This window comes from Pseudochaenichthys georgianus, chromosome 22 (genome assembly GCF_902827115.2).
Source record: "Pseudochaenichthys georgianus chromosome 22, fPseGeo1.2, whole genome shotgun sequence".
In the NCBI taxonomy this organism is placed as follows: Eukaryota; Metazoa; Chordata; class Actinopteri; order Perciformes; family Channichthyidae; genus Pseudochaenichthys; species Pseudochaenichthys georgianus.
In genome coordinates this window covers 3,999,209-4,014,404 of record NC_047524.1, presented here as the reverse complement: position 1 = coordinate 4,014,404, position 15,196 = coordinate 3,999,209, and the positions used below count along the sequence as shown (strand labels likewise).

The 15,196-nt window shown below is 42.7% G+C and overlaps 1 protein-coding gene across 1 annotated transcript in view; it reads left to right on the top strand.

The window, feature by feature from the left end:
• sptb (spectrin, beta, erythrocytic) overlaps positions 1-15,196 on the top strand; it is a 63,329-nt gene that overhangs the window by 24,954 nt on the left and 23,179 nt on the right. Inside the window, exons 4-19 of the mRNA XM_034111923.2 lie at positions 53-226; positions 2,045-2,142; positions 2,743-2,823; positions 2,960-3,075; positions 3,214-3,326; positions 3,406-3,593; positions 4,168-4,285; positions 5,448-5,606; positions 6,905-7,207; positions 7,284-7,434; positions 7,934-8,804; positions 8,981-9,118; positions 9,553-10,312; positions 11,322-11,524; positions 12,634-12,724; positions 13,128-13,274. Coding sequence (XP_033967814.1) covers positions 53-226; positions 2,045-2,142; positions 2,743-2,823; positions 2,960-3,075; positions 3,214-3,326; positions 3,406-3,593; positions 4,168-4,285; positions 5,448-5,606; positions 6,905-7,207; positions 7,284-7,434; positions 7,934-8,804; positions 8,981-9,118; positions 9,553-10,312; positions 11,322-11,524; positions 12,634-12,724; positions 13,128-13,274 — 3,711 coding nt within the window. The remainder of the gene's footprint in view (positions 1-52; positions 227-2,044; positions 2,143-2,742; positions 2,824-2,959; positions 3,076-3,213; positions 3,327-3,405; positions 3,594-4,167; positions 4,286-5,447; positions 5,607-6,904; positions 7,208-7,283; positions 7,435-7,933; positions 8,805-8,980; positions 9,119-9,552; positions 10,313-11,321; positions 11,525-12,633; positions 12,725-13,127; positions 13,275-15,196) is intronic.

Here is a 15,196-nt window from a genome sequence, read left to right as displayed (position 1 = left end):
CTGTCGCTTTTGAACGCCCTTCCTCTAACTCTGTTTATTTGTTTGTCTATAGCCAAAACCCACTAAGGGCCGGATGCGTATCCACTGCCTGGAGAACGTGGACAAGGCTCTGCAGTTCCTCAAAGAGCAGAGGGTCCACCTGGAGAACATGGGCTCCCACGACATCGTCGACGGCAACCATCGCCTCATCCTCGGCCTCATCTGGACCATCATCCTTCGCTTCCAGGTAAATTGAGACATCGGCCACGCTGAGTTTATATTTATATTTATCATATATATCATATTTTTATACTTTTTGCTGATTCAAAACACTGTATGACACATGTGTGTAATGTTCTTATCATAAAATGAAGTGCATTGATTTCAGGTTGTGTGTTATAGTAAAGCAATATCTCCGATAAAATACAGATACTGTAAGTATATAGGTGCTTTCACACCGGAGTACTTTTCCTAGGAATAGTTCAGTTCCTGGGATTTTGCGTTCACACCAAAAAGATCTGGAACTAGAACTTTTTTTTCACCCCTTTTTAGTCCCTGCGAGAGAGCAGGGACTTTCTTGGGAAGAAAACGGTTCCAATTTCTGATTGGCTGGGCGGATTGCAAACCAAGCCCTGTAAAACTCTGAAAAGTTTTTGTGAAGCCGCCATTTTATTTGCTCGCGTTAGCATTATTAGCTTTAGCATTAGCCCAGCGGAAAGAGACTGACTTATGGCAACACAAAAGGGATAGTGGTGGTCTAATGGATAGTGAGGTGGGCTGAAGATCGGAAGGTTGTGAGTTCAAATCCCGCCAGGAACACCACCACTAGTGTACCTTAGTTACTCCAGGGAGAATGTCCCTGTGATTGGTAATTGTAAGTCGCTTTGGATAAAAGCGTCAGCTAAATGTAATGTAATGTAACAAAAGAAAACATGGGAGTGATGAGGAGATGTCGGCGTTTCTGGCGATTTATAGTCCCAGCCAACTCCGGGGACTTCCGGCCGGGAACTATTCCTGTACTTGGTGTGAAAGCGCCTTATGGGTATTGTTGTCTATATGCACATATTAGGTAAGTATGAGTCAATAGATTAGGAGTCAATACATAGTTTTTTACTGCACAAGCCTAATAAAACTACATTTGCCAACTTACCTTGCAGAAGGAACCTATTTGTATCAAGAAATATTGACTCGAGGAAAGACGGGACATTTTCTTTCCAACAAAACATGTTACGCACCAAATAATTATTTTCTTTACCTCAGTTACAAACTGGTTCAACGTTCTTCTAATTATTAATTTGTGTTACCATGTCAGTTCTGGTCTCACATTACTATGGAAACATACAGTAGATAATTATGTAAATAACATGTATTTGCCTTTAGTGTACAACTTGCTGTTTTATAGACAAGTCTCCGATGAACTGATTAATGTTATTTGGGCGTGCAGCACAGAAACATCGTGCAGCCTCGGGATGTTTTTGTCTCTTTACTCGAATTCAGGTTCAAAACATTATATATAAATATCAGAACACGTCTGTTTGACTCTTTTAACTTCCTGAAAGGGCATATATTTATTTTTAATTTGACAGCAACACTGTTATTTTTAGACACGTTACTTCAAACAATATGGCCTCCTGCAGTATTCAGGCTTTTTTCAAACAAAATGAAAGACTCAGTCCTGCAGTATCTTTTCAGTCTGTGTAAACCACGGAGGACCAAAGCTGGCTAAATGTAGCCGTCTCTCAGGGCCTGTCAGATCAACCAATGCTCTAATTACTGGCCCACTGTGTGAGGAAATAGGGTCTTCAACAATGACTAACCATCCTTCTATTAACAGAATATAAATGGCTAATAACATCGATGATATACTTCATGAGATTGTACACACACAAAAACCTCCTAGTATCTCTGTGAGCTTTAATACATTATTTCCAAGGTTTTTTTGTGCCAAAATGTTTCCCATCTGATGCATCCTATTAGCGACATGTTCCTGTTTGATCGCAAAGCTCGCAGTAATTAGTTACGTTTCATTATTTACCATGCAGCTGTGTGTGTTGTTTTTAATCAGATCCAGGACATTGTTGTGGAAACGGGCCAGGCGGACCAGAAGGAGACGCGCTCAGCCAAGGACGCTCTTCTTCTGTGGTGTCAGATGAAGACGGCGGGGTAAGTGGGATGTTTAAACTTAACCATCGCCAAGCTGTTGTTAACATCTTTTGGGAATTAGTTTGGAAATCCATTTATGCGAACAGCTGTAAATCTTTTAGTGGTTAGAAAAGTGTTTCACGTGTCTTCAAACTCGAAACATTTTAATATGTTATTCTACGTCCTGTGTAACTTTGGTTTCTAGGTTATTTTTTATATATTTAATTTGTTATATAAAGCATCTCTGAGTATCCTGAAAAGTGTTCTATAAATAGAATGAGTTCCTATTTTTAGTATTCACATTTTTATTGTTGAAAATGAGATTTAAAAAAAGACAAATGTTTCCGGTACAGACATAAGAGAGGTTTTGATCTTCTCATTTAAAAAGCAAATAAGCTAATTTCCCAAAATGTCTTTACGGTTTTTTACAGTGTCATTCCTCTACATTTTGTGATCTTTTGAGCCGATTACAAAGTTCCACTGGTCTGAAGCTGCAGAAATACGAGCATCATAGTGTCACATGTTTATGAAGCAGTTCCCAGATGTTGATTTAAAGCAGGAGCTTCTCAGCTATGTCCTTTATGTCCCAGTTAATGACGCCTCCTGTCCGTTGGTTTACAGATGTCGCGATGTCAACATCAGAAACTTCACCACCAGCTGGAAGGACGGCATGGCCTTCAACGCTCTCATATACAAACACCGGTAAGGAGAGATGAATCCACTCTCACCAGCTCTGATATGTAAACACTCAGGAAACCGTCTGCTCAGTGTCTCTCCTCCTCATTCTGCTCCTTCCCCGTCTCATTTTCCTCTTTTCCTCTTCATCTTTCTCTCTCAGGCCAGATTTGGTGGACTTTAACAAACTGAAAAAGTCAAACCAGTCGCACAACCTCCAGAGCGCCTTCAACGTGGCAGAGCAGCAGCTTGGTGTGCACAAACTGTTGGACCCTGAAGGCGAGTGACTGACGGAGGCTGTGTCTTCGTGTAGAAATAAATGTTTATGAGCTTGAAGCCTGGTGGAAAAAAAGACCTCAGGGGTAGAGATGGTGTCTGGCTCGGCTGCGACTGACTCGTCTGCCCTTTGTTTTGTAGATGTGTTCACAGAGAACCCAGATGAAAAGTCCATCATCACGTACGTCGTTGCATTTTACCACTACTTCTCCAAGATGAAGCAGCTCGCTGTCGAGGGAAAGAGAGTTGGAAAGGTGGGATGGAAAGATGACACACTTATGAATTTGTTAATTGTTAGTATGTTCCCTGATTAGCTTTGATGTCCTTCTTCAGGTTCTGGATCACGCCATCGAGACAGAGAAGATGATTGATAAATACGAGACGCTGTCCTCAGACCTGCTGACGTGGATCGAGCAGACCATCATCGTGCTGAACAACCGGAAACTCGCCAACTCTCTGACGGGAGTCCAGCAGCAGCTCCAGGCCTTCAACACCTACCGCACGGGGGAGAAGCCGCCCAAGTGAGTGGAGCCAACACACCTTCCCATTACATCACACTGGTCTGTTTCAATCCCGATACATTCTGTTCTTCCGGTGTTGTTTCATCCTGCAAAACTCACCTTTATGATATTCTGCACAATTCATTAAATATCACAACAATAGCAATCAAGAACACACTTTCAACAGAACCTCTGAGAAGCTGGAAATAATCATAATCATATAAAAAATCAAGTATCAACCCCAAACTTAAAATTGACCGCATCTTTTCTTTAATAACTTATTATATTTTCCACATAGCGCATGGAATACCAAACTGATATAGCAGAGGAACACCTTTTTAGCAGTTTTACCTAAACGTACTAGCTGGGGTTAAGGCTTACATTTAGTATATTATCTAATATTTTCTTTTTTTTGACATGTTTTTGGGAAGGCCTCTATCTACCTAATAATCCAACATAAATGTACAGTTAAAATGAATGGAAATCAGCTATATATTGATCTTAAAAATAAATATGATTTCATATTAGAATACATATTGTAATTTCCGTATTCAGTGGAATCCAATCCATTCAAATTGTGTTTGTTCTCTTTCAGGTTCCAGGAGAAGGGGAACCTGGAGGTTCTGCTGTTCACCATCCAGAGTCGAATGAGAGCCAACAACCAGAGGGTGTACACGCCTAAAGAGGGAGCCCTGGTGGCTGATATCAACAGGGTGAGACGGATCATGTGTCTTCTTAATCTGATGAATCTTATTATTATTTTATCTATTAAGTGAGGCATCATTTGGTCCATGAAATATCAGGAAAGATAGCCTTCACGAAGCTTGGCCAACCAACATTTAATATATTCAGTTTATTATCAAATTAAACATGATAAGACATAAATCCTCAAATAGACGAGCTTTTTTTCAGAAAGGCAAGGCAAGTTTATTTATAGTACCTTTCAGCACCAGGCAATTCAAGGTGCTTTACACAAATGAAAGACATTCAGACATTTAAAAACAGTAAAAGATAAAAGAAACATTAAAAGAAAAACAAAAAATTAAAGACATTAAGAAAATGGCATTTAAAATCAGTCATTAAAAAGAAAAGCTAATAAAATAAACATTAAAAGATAAAAGTTACAGTGCAGTCTAAGATATGAATAGTTCAATTCTTTCGGTTCTTGATTTTTTATTTATTCACAGAACCTCCCTTTGGAAATCCGAACATTTCCGTCCCGATTGATCATTGAGACCGATTTTTTTCACCATGTTATGCTCGCATGAAAGATACATTTTATTAACTTATTATTTATGAACATATTAACTAACCAACCAGTTGACTTCATTAAAGAGTGTCTCTCTTTTGACCAGCATAAAGTCAGTGTTTTGAAGCCCAAGCATACACAACGGGTCACAATGCATTCACTCGGCAGATGCGAGTCCAGAGGCAACAATTAAACCACAAATGAATTGAATTATACTCGTTCTACTATAATGCAACTCAGTAAACTGTAAACAAACAAAAACATGGGCTCTTTGAAGCAGTGACAGGCGTTTTTTACAATTAGCTTGACATTTCACAGACCAAACACATTATAAATAAGACAATAATTAAGGCAATGACCAACAAAATAACCACACTAAAACATCTTTAGTTACGGCCCTCTTATGCAATCGGATCATCAAGCATTAACATACAGTATTGTTGAACTTAAAACTGAAATACCAACCAACTTCAGGAGTTGTTTTGTGACTGACCGATCCTCCAACATATTTATTGATGGGATAAAAGGAGCTCAAGCAAAGAATTTCATAAAAGTGAACAAATAAAGTGACTTTTACCACCTACACTACAAACATCAACAAACATCCTCTCCTGATCTGCGTGCAGGGCTGGGAGCGCCTGGAGGGGGCGGAGCACGAGCGGGAGCGCGTCCTGCGAGACGAGCTGATCCGACAGGAGAAGCTGGAGCAGATGGCCAGGAGATTCGAGAGGAAGGCGGCCATGAGGGAGACCTGGCTGCTGGAGAACCAGAAGCTGGTGGCTCAGGTAACACATCCAAAAACAACACTGGTTTCATTTAATCTTATTATCGGATATTTATTATGAGGGGAATCTTGAAGAAGATCTCAATTAGACCATCTGATTATATACCATGACATGTATAACAGGGCAGAGTTTTACAGTATTTTTATTCATTTAATGACACAGCAGGTTTTATGCACATGACTTTTGATCATTCAACAGACGGCCTTTAAAAAAAAGGAGATATGGCAGCAAATAAAAGCTGACAAGTTAATAAAAGGAACTTTCTTCCGCAGAAAGTTAGTCAGAGGAATTTAAAGAACATCATTTGCATGTTGTTGTAGAAGTATTTCAATCCTTTACTTTTAGGTTTCTTTTGTAGTTTTTGACCTCTAGTAGACCTGTGTCATACATCTGCTTGCTTTGTGCACGCAGAGGAGGGTGGACATGCCTGATATGTCCTGCCAGTTGTTTAACAGTATAAGACTGACCTACAGTTGGCAGTAATGCACCAAATGACACTGCAATGGGCCAGCAAAAGGCAGGGCAGAAGAAGACAGCAAGCTAGTCAACATGGATCTAAACAATGTTGAGTTTGAATTAAGGTTTAATGAGAACGGCTACTCATTAGAGCTCAGGCATGCATGCTCTGCATTAAATGTAAACTTAACTTTAGTTTTTTTATTTGAACACTAGCACCGAAAAGCAGTGTTGTAGTCAAGTCACCAATTCACGAGTCCAAGTCACTCTCGAGTCCCCACTCTTCGAGTCCGAGTCCAAGTCCGAGTCACCTAGGGAGAGTCGTAGTCGAGTCCAAGTCACCCAAGGAGTGTCCGAGTCGAGTCCGAGTCACCATTACCTGTGTTCGAGTCCAAGTCCGAGTCACCTAGGGAGAGTCGTAGTCGAGTCCAAGTCCGAGTCACCTAGGGAGTGTCCGAGTCGAGTCCGAGTCACCATTACCTGTGTTCGAGTCCAAGTCCGAGTCACCTAGGGAGAGTCGTAGTCGAGTTCGAGTCCAAGTCCGAGTCACCTAGGGAGAGTCGTAGTCGAGTCCAAGTCCGAGTCACCTAGGGAGAGTCGTAGTCGAGTTCGAGTCCAAGTCCGAGTCACCTAGGGAGAGTCGTAGTCAAGTCCAAGTCCGAGTCACCCAAGGAGTGTCCGAGTCGAGTCCGAGTCACCATTACCTGTGTTCGAGTCCGAGTCCAAGTATTATTAGCTCAACGTACCTGCAACTTTTTAATGTATCCGAGGGTTTATCTAACAAACCACAATGTTTCTTGTTCTCTGAGCCCCTCTCCTCTCCTCTCCTCTCCTCTCCTCAGGATAACTTTGGTTATGACCTGCCAGCAGTGGAGGCAGCGAAGAAGAAGCACGATGCCATTGAGACGGATATCGCTGCGTATGAGGAGCGTGTTAAGGTCCTGGTGGACATCTCCAAGGAGCTGGAGTCTGAGAGGTACCACGACGCCAAACGCATCGACGTGCGGAAAGACAACATCCTGCGCATGTGGGACTACCTGCAGGAGCTGCTGAAGGCTCGCAGGGCGCGTCTGGAGAAGAACCTGATGCTGCAGAGGATCTTCCAGGAGATGCTGTACATCATCAGCTGGATGGACGACATGAAGGTACAACACATTCATCACCGAACGACATGTATTCTATAGACTCCAAACTGATCAGATCACCGCCTTCTCGCTCTAGGCCCGCCTTCTGTCTCCTGACTTTGGGAAACACCTGCTGGAAGTGGAAGACCTGTTGCAGAAGCACGCTCTGCTGGAGAACGACATCGCTCTGCAGGCAAACCGAGTGCAGAAGGCCAGCGCGGCGGCTCTTCAGTTCGCCAACGGAGACAGTAAGTGCAGGGGCTCATCAGACCCTTTCTACTGGTTTTGTTAGAGATGAGGACACTCACGAGACCTTCTTCAGCCCACATATTATGTATTCAGCACCTGCACTGGGTAAGACAAATATATATCATCAAATCCTTTGAATGTTGTTGTTTACATAATGTTCACCTATTTTGTCAAAGTTCATAAATTGCTTAGATATCATTGCAAACAATCAGGCGTCATTCTGACACTGGTATCAAAACATTTCAACCAATGCTCATATCATTATTATTATATATGTGTTAGTGATTTGAATCCTGTTTGAAAAGTACTTACATGTTATCCAATAAAATAATGTTTTTAACACCTGCATTCAAAGTACATTAGGTGCAATCAGTATATATGTTTTCTTATTTTAGAAAAGCTACTGCATTTGACAAACTTATATAAGGTTAAAATTGGTTCAGTCGATAAAATATTGAATATATGTAATGTTTATATTGACTTTCATTTCCCCCCCAGGCTACAAGCCGTGTGACCCTCAGGTGATCCGGGACAGGGTGCAGCACCTGGACCTGTGCTACCAGGAGCTCTGCGAGCTGGCGGCCCAGCGGAGGGCTCGCTTGGAGCAGTCCCGCCTCTTCTGGAACTTCCTGTGGGAGACGGCGGAGCTGGAGAGCTGGATCCGAGAGAAGGAGCACCTCTTCTCCTCCCTGGATTACGGCAAGGACCTGACGAGTGTGCTGGTGCTGCAGAGCAAACACAGCGCCTTCGAGGACGAGCTCGGGGCCCGCCGTGCAAACCTGGACCAGGTCCAGGCCGAAGGACAGAAGATGATCGAGGCCGAGCACTACGGCTCCCCGAAGGTCCAAGAACGCATGGACGACATCAGGAGGCAATGGCAGCAGCTGGAGGAGCTGGCTGCGTTCCGGAAACAGAACCTCCAGGACACCCAGAGGTTCTTCCAGTTTCAGGGAGACGCAGATGAACTCAAGGCCTGGCTGCTGGGTGCAAAGAGGCAGATGAGCAGCGACGACGTGGGCCACGACGAGTACACCACCCAGAGGCTGCTGAAGAAGCACAGGGACCTGAAGAACGAGACGATAAAGAACGAAGCCACCATAGATGCTCTGTCCAAACAGGCCAACGCGCTGCCGGAGGAGCTGCAGAACACGCCGGACATTCAGAGACGCCTGAAAGACATTAAGGACCTGTTCATGGAGCTCATGTCTCTGGCCGACCTGAGGCAGAAGAAGCTGGATGACGCCATGTCCCTGTACACCATCTCCAGTGAGACAGACGCCTGCGAGCTGTGGATGGGGCAGAAGGAGACGTGGTTGGTGGGTTTGGAAGTGCCTAAGAAACTGGAGGATCTGGAAGTAGTACAGAATAGGTACACAAAACATTTTATTATAATTTCCTGAATGTCTTAATTTGATTTGATTCTGGAAACAATAGTTCTACCAAATGAATGTTGATAACTAATACAAAGCATATTTCTTTCTGGTATCATAGTTTGTATGCAACATGTGCATTGTTTATTCTAATCTGCATTGTTCTTGTTTTCAGGTTGAGCATTCTTGCCCAAGATATGGCAAATGTTCAGTCGAGAGTTGATGATGTGAATCAAGCCGTGAAACAGCTCGAGGACAGCAGACACCCTCGCACCAGAGAGGTCAAGGAATGTCAGATGCGACTGAATAAGAGGTGCTTTGAATATATTTCAATACATTTTATTTTATTTTTGTATCAGCTTTTCCAAGCAGCCTTTCAGTGTTACACCTGATATGAATTACAAAAAAGGTTCTTATACAATGTGATTATTTCTTGGCAACACCTTATTTTCTTGAAGAAGTAGTATATAATATAATATAAACTTTTTCTACAGTACATTTTACAATACAACAAAAAGTTTCCAATAATAATAATTTTATAAATGTTTCTTGATTTTACAGTACATTAAGCTGTCCTTCCACGGGATTTGCCACATTCCTAAAAATTAAATGATTATTTTTAGGTTATTATTTGTATTTAGATTTTAATTGTCATGAGGGTATTTGAAGGGCTCATGGCAGGGTTTAAAACATACCCTAAAATCAGATTAAAGTGATGCAAAGGTCCATTAAATACCTGTTTTTCAGGTGGGAGGCCTTCAAGGCCATGGTGGAGGACAAGAAGAGGAAAGTGGATTCTGCCGCGAGTCTGAACAACTACGGGCTGGAGTGTGACGAGACAGAGTCCTGGATCAAAGACAAGACTTGGGTGATCGAGTCCACGGTGGACCTGGGCAACAACCTGGCAGCCGTCATGACCATCCAGAGGAAGCTGTTCGGCATGGAGAGAGATCTGGCTGCCATCGAAAACAAGCTCACCTTCCTGAGGAACGAGGCCGACCAGCTGGCTATGGATCACCCGGAGAGCGCTGGAGACATCCTGGCCCGCAGAGGGGAGCTGGACGCAGCCTGGGACGCGCTGAGAAAGACTCTGAAAGACAGAGAGGACTTTTTGGGTGAGGTCAGCAAGTTACAGACCTTCCTCCAAGACCTGGACGACTTCCAGTCCTGGCTTTTCAAGACCCAGAAGTCTGTGGCTTCAGAGGAAAGGCCCGCCACGCTGCCGAAGGCCGAGGAGCAGCTCAGCCTTCACGACGCTGTGCGAGAAGACATCAACAACCACGAGGAGGACTATCACCGAGTGAGGGACACCGGGACACAGGTCACCCAGGGCCAGGAGGACGATCCTCAGTACCAGCAGCTGGAGCAGAGGCTCAACGGGCTGGACCGAGGGTGGGTCGAGCTGCAGAAGATGTGGGACAACCGGAAAGGTTTCCTGGACCAGGGTCTGGGCTTCCAGCAGTTCATGAGGGACTGCAAGGCTGTAGAGGCCATCCTCAACAAACAGGTACTGTACTCTGTGTTGGGAGGGCTACTTTTAAAATGTAAAGGGTTAAAGATTACTAGTGACCCTTTTAATGTTTTACAAAATGCAATTCTTTAAGATTAATCAAAGTAGTCTTACTTATTACACTTTATTCTGTTGAAGCCCTTTTTCTGATTCAAGAAGGCAAATATAGGTAGTGTCGACCCCACAAAACGTAAACACTGTTAAATGTTGCCCTTATTTGATAATGTTACTGTAATAAACATAACATTCATATCTTTCCTTTTGATTTAACATAGTGTTGGAAGTTCAAAACATATTTATAATCACTTTGGCAAGTTATGGTATAAGTTGTAAAATGCTAATAAGCACTGCGACTTATATAATATGTATTCCTCAGTCACGATTGGTTGTTTTCGTGAACGACCAAATCTTGTGTCACGTTTCCTTTCATAGAGGATCGTCCAGTGTGTCCTCAGCTAAAGGAGATTATAAAGAGATTATCATTGCTGTAATCCATACTTTCATGGTCATTTCAATCCATAAGCAACCTTCCTAAGCAACATTGACAATTCGACCGCAACCTGGGAGACATTACTTTGATGGTGTTGCACTCTTATTGGTCCCATCGTATTTATTGATCTGCGTATGTACTACACAAATAATTAATTTTGATGCAACCCATTTGTAATTAAACCCACATTCTGATTAGTAACTGTTATTGAATTACATGTTTTTTAAAAGTTTACAATAACACTTAAGTAGTGTAAGTAGTGACTCCCCGACACTGAGTTATAATCTTTAATGTACATGCATGTACATTAAAGATTATAACTCAAAATGGTCAGTCTTTTGAAGAGTCCTTGGTCTCATTTGGTGGGGGTTAGCCTTGTTGTGATGGGGTTAGTGATGCAGGTAATTACAGGTAGAGGTATTGTGGTATGCAGGAATGCAGCATGGTCAGTTACCTCACAGCCGGTCGTATGTCTCAAGGGTGTTTTGTGTTTTTCTTTCTCTACTTCGTGTTCAGGAGTACACGTTGGCCCACATAGACAAGGCCGACACGTCGGCTGGGGCAGAGAAGGCTCTGAAGAAGCATGAGGACTTTGTGAGCACCATGGAGGCCAACGAGGACAAGATAGACGGCGCTCTGCAGGGCGGCCAGCGGCTGGTGGACAGCAGGAACCTGTACTCTGGGAAAGTGCAGGATAAAACGGACTCAATCCGAGACAGGTCAGTAGCGGTTTTTCTGTTTTCTGTTTGTTTCTTTTCCGCAGTGTAACTTTTTAAACTGGTTTTGGTCAGTAGAAATTGTTGTCTATATTTAACAAACATTTCAAAAATCCCCCTTGACTGAATGCTCTTTAGTTAAGAGTAAAACACTTTGCTGAATGTGAGCAACAAGACACATTTATCAGACGAATTACTCCTACTTAGAGCAAAGTGAAACTTCTCAGAGCATCTCTCAAGTGATCATATAATGAATCTAATTTCTATAAATATATATATACATAATACGCATAGCCGCATTCAAACATATCACAAAAAATTGCCTGGACCTTAAACCAATGTTTATTTACTATTATTAATCACTTGTTTATTTATTTTTCCTTAAATGTCTATTGCCAAAAGACCAAATACCAATCAGACACATGTGTTTACCTACATACCCATAGTTCTTTAAAAAGCAACTCAAAAAAGTACTACTTTTACTCTCGGATACCATTAAAATGATAACAATCCTTTTATTTATGCAAAATACTTAGTATCTTCAGTAGAAATTAAGATGTGAAAATATCAACGACAAACACTAGGGACTATATTATAAACTGTACAGCGTGATCTGTTATCTCCTCTTTACCAACTTTAGGGACCTCTGGATTCTGACTTTTATCATCACTCAAGTCCAGTTTGGTTCATACTGTACAGGCCTTGATTAATATCGCAAAATAGATCTGGTCCGTAAAAAAAATGTCTTCAGAGTTTCTATCGCCTACAGCTTTCTTATCGCTGTATCATTTGTGTGAACAAGAGGCATTACAGGTGGGGCACGGGAGCTTGTCCCGTTAACTCCCACAATTCAGCACGGTAGACAGGCGCCCGCCGCAATAATGGATATTGATCTTTAGTGAGAGCTCTTCTTCACGGTGCAGCGGAGGCACTGATAACTGTTCTGGGTTACTGTGTCAGGTATTTTCCTGTGAGGGGGAGGAGTTCATGATCATCGCTCAGTCATTCTGCATTTCCTCCTGTTACGTCACTTACAGAAGTGTTGAATTACAAGAAACATCAGATCAGTCTTGGGTAGAATTGAAATGAAATGGCTTGTGTTTGACTTTCAGGCATAACAAGAATAAGAGGAGAGCCCAGGAGGTGTCGGAGAAGCTCAGAGACAACCGCGACCTGCAGCACTTCCTGCAAAACACCCAGGATGTGAGTTCACCGTCAGTTCACTGTTCCCGTAATCACTGGAGAACATCAACGAGCACCTTCATTATTAACCTCACTATATCTTCAATGAGCGCTGACACCACAGTGTTGATTACTGTACTCAATTGACGTTGTTTAAATCAACACAATGTGACTTTATTATTGTTATTTATATCTTCCCTATTTGGGATAGAGGTCCCATTTGGCTAATTGGTAAATGCTCTGTTTTCAAAAGATAAAGAAATAAATCCTTCTCAAAGAAAGTCACCCCTACACAAATCTAAAATGCTGACTTCCCAAAACTTGCCCAAGTTTTCTTTTTAATACAGTGCATGCTTGAATCTTAGCTGTTGTTTTTGTGTGTGTTGCTAATCCCTGATACTCACCCTTCCTCTGTGTGCTTCAGCTGACTGTGTGGATCAACGAGAAGATGCTGACGGCTCAGGACACGTCGTACGACGAGGCCAGGAACCTGCACAGCAAGTGGCTGAAACACCAGGCCTTCATGGCTGAGCTGGCCTCCAACAAGGACTGGCTGGACAACGTGGACCAGGTTAGCAACGCGGTGTATGAGAGACAGATGATGGCATGTATTGATCAAATATTGATTAAGTTATAGGGGATGGGGTTGAAGAAGTGATTCATAGTCAGAGGGTGTTTCTCAATTGCGAGGATGCTGGCTTGGTAGTCGCGTACTTCCATGTCACTTCCTTCAGAAACGAAGCAAGTATGCTTCCAAGCCACGGCTTCGGAAAACGAAGAAGAATGGAACAGGCTAACAAGTGTGCCACTCTCTAACGGTTTCAACATAAACTGTACCGAAAATAAATACCTCACGATGTCTATCTAATTATGAACTTGCTTTACTTTCACGGAACACATTTATGGTGATAACAAATGTAACAAAGTAACATATTTCCCAACACATGTTCTACGCCACTACATACTTGCATTTAAATGTGTGCTGCGTCGGTTCAGCCATTCTCCGCAAGGGTTTTTGAAATTGGTCCGTGCGCAAAGCATTGTGGGGATTTTAAGGATGCGAAGTCTACCCATGTGCAGCCTCGACATTTCCCCAAAACCAAGGACGCGGCCTCGGTGGAATTCCAAGTATGCTGGAGATTGGAACAGTCCTTCGGCGGCACTCGATGACGTAGCATCCTTGAAATATTAGCTTGGAAGCCAGTATCCTCGAGACTGAGAAACGGCCAGAGTATAACCTACAGTAGATGGCGCTCAGCACATTTCAGTTTGGAGAGACAGGGAGCTGAGGCACTGAAGCAAAGCAATTCAGTGGACGGGCATATGAACAAAACATATTTTAGCAACCTAAAATACTCAAATATCAATTTAATTTCATACTATATTTTGAATATTTTCACAGCTTTAACTTGTTGTGCCTCAATCGGTTTGAATGTTTCTGTTATTGTGATTTTGAATCAACCAAGGACACAAAACAACACAAACAAGCTGACTGATCGAGGCACACCAGAAACCCCTGTTTTATCCAGATTATTTGATTGTTTTGTCAACGTAGCTTGGCGGCTTTAGCAAGAGCATCATGAGTTTAGTTCCACGTCAGAAAGGACTGGACGTAGCTAATCTTATGTGCCAGTAGTCCTGTCTATCACTCCAAACTCCATGCCAACTACCGTCTACTGTGGGTCATACTCTGACTAAGGATAAGTACGTAAGTGGTGGTAAAATACCACGATAAAACGTCAAAACAATACCTTTGTTTTCTCGAAGAAGATATTTTCTTCTTTTTTGCTTCATTGAAAGACTTCAGGTGATCTTTTGTCTCAAGTGGAGCATTTCATTACATTACATTACATTTCATTTAGCTGACACTTTTATCCAAAGCGACTTACAATAAGTGCATTCGACCAGGAAGACACAACCTTGAAGAAAACAGAATCATAAAGTACATCAGGTTTCATAGAGCCAAGTATTTCAAGTGCTACTTAACTGGCTATAGATAAGCCAGTCCTTTATTAGTATATAAGTGCTCTGTTAGCAGTTCTTTGTTAATAGTTCTATCGCTCGAAGTGGAGTCGAAAGAGATGAGTTTTCAGTCTGCGCCGGAAGGTGTGTAAGCTATCTGCTGTCCTGATGTCAATGGGGAGCTCATTCCACCATTTTGGAGCCAGGATAGCAAACCCACGTGTTTTTGCTGATGGGAACTTGGGCCCCCCTCGCAGCGAGGGTGCAGCGAGCCGTTTGGCTGATGCAGAGCGTAGAGCACGCGCTGGGGTGTACAGTTTAACCATGTCCTGGATGTAGAAAGGTCCAGATCCATTCGCAGCATGGTACGCAAGTACCAGTGTTTTGAAGTGAATTCTAGCAGTTACCGGAAGCCAATGAAGGGAGCGGAGGAGCGGCGTGGTGTGGGAAAATTTAGGAAGGTTGAAGACCAGACGAGCCGCTGCATTCTGGATGAGCTGCAGAGGTCGGATGGCACATGCAGGTAGACCA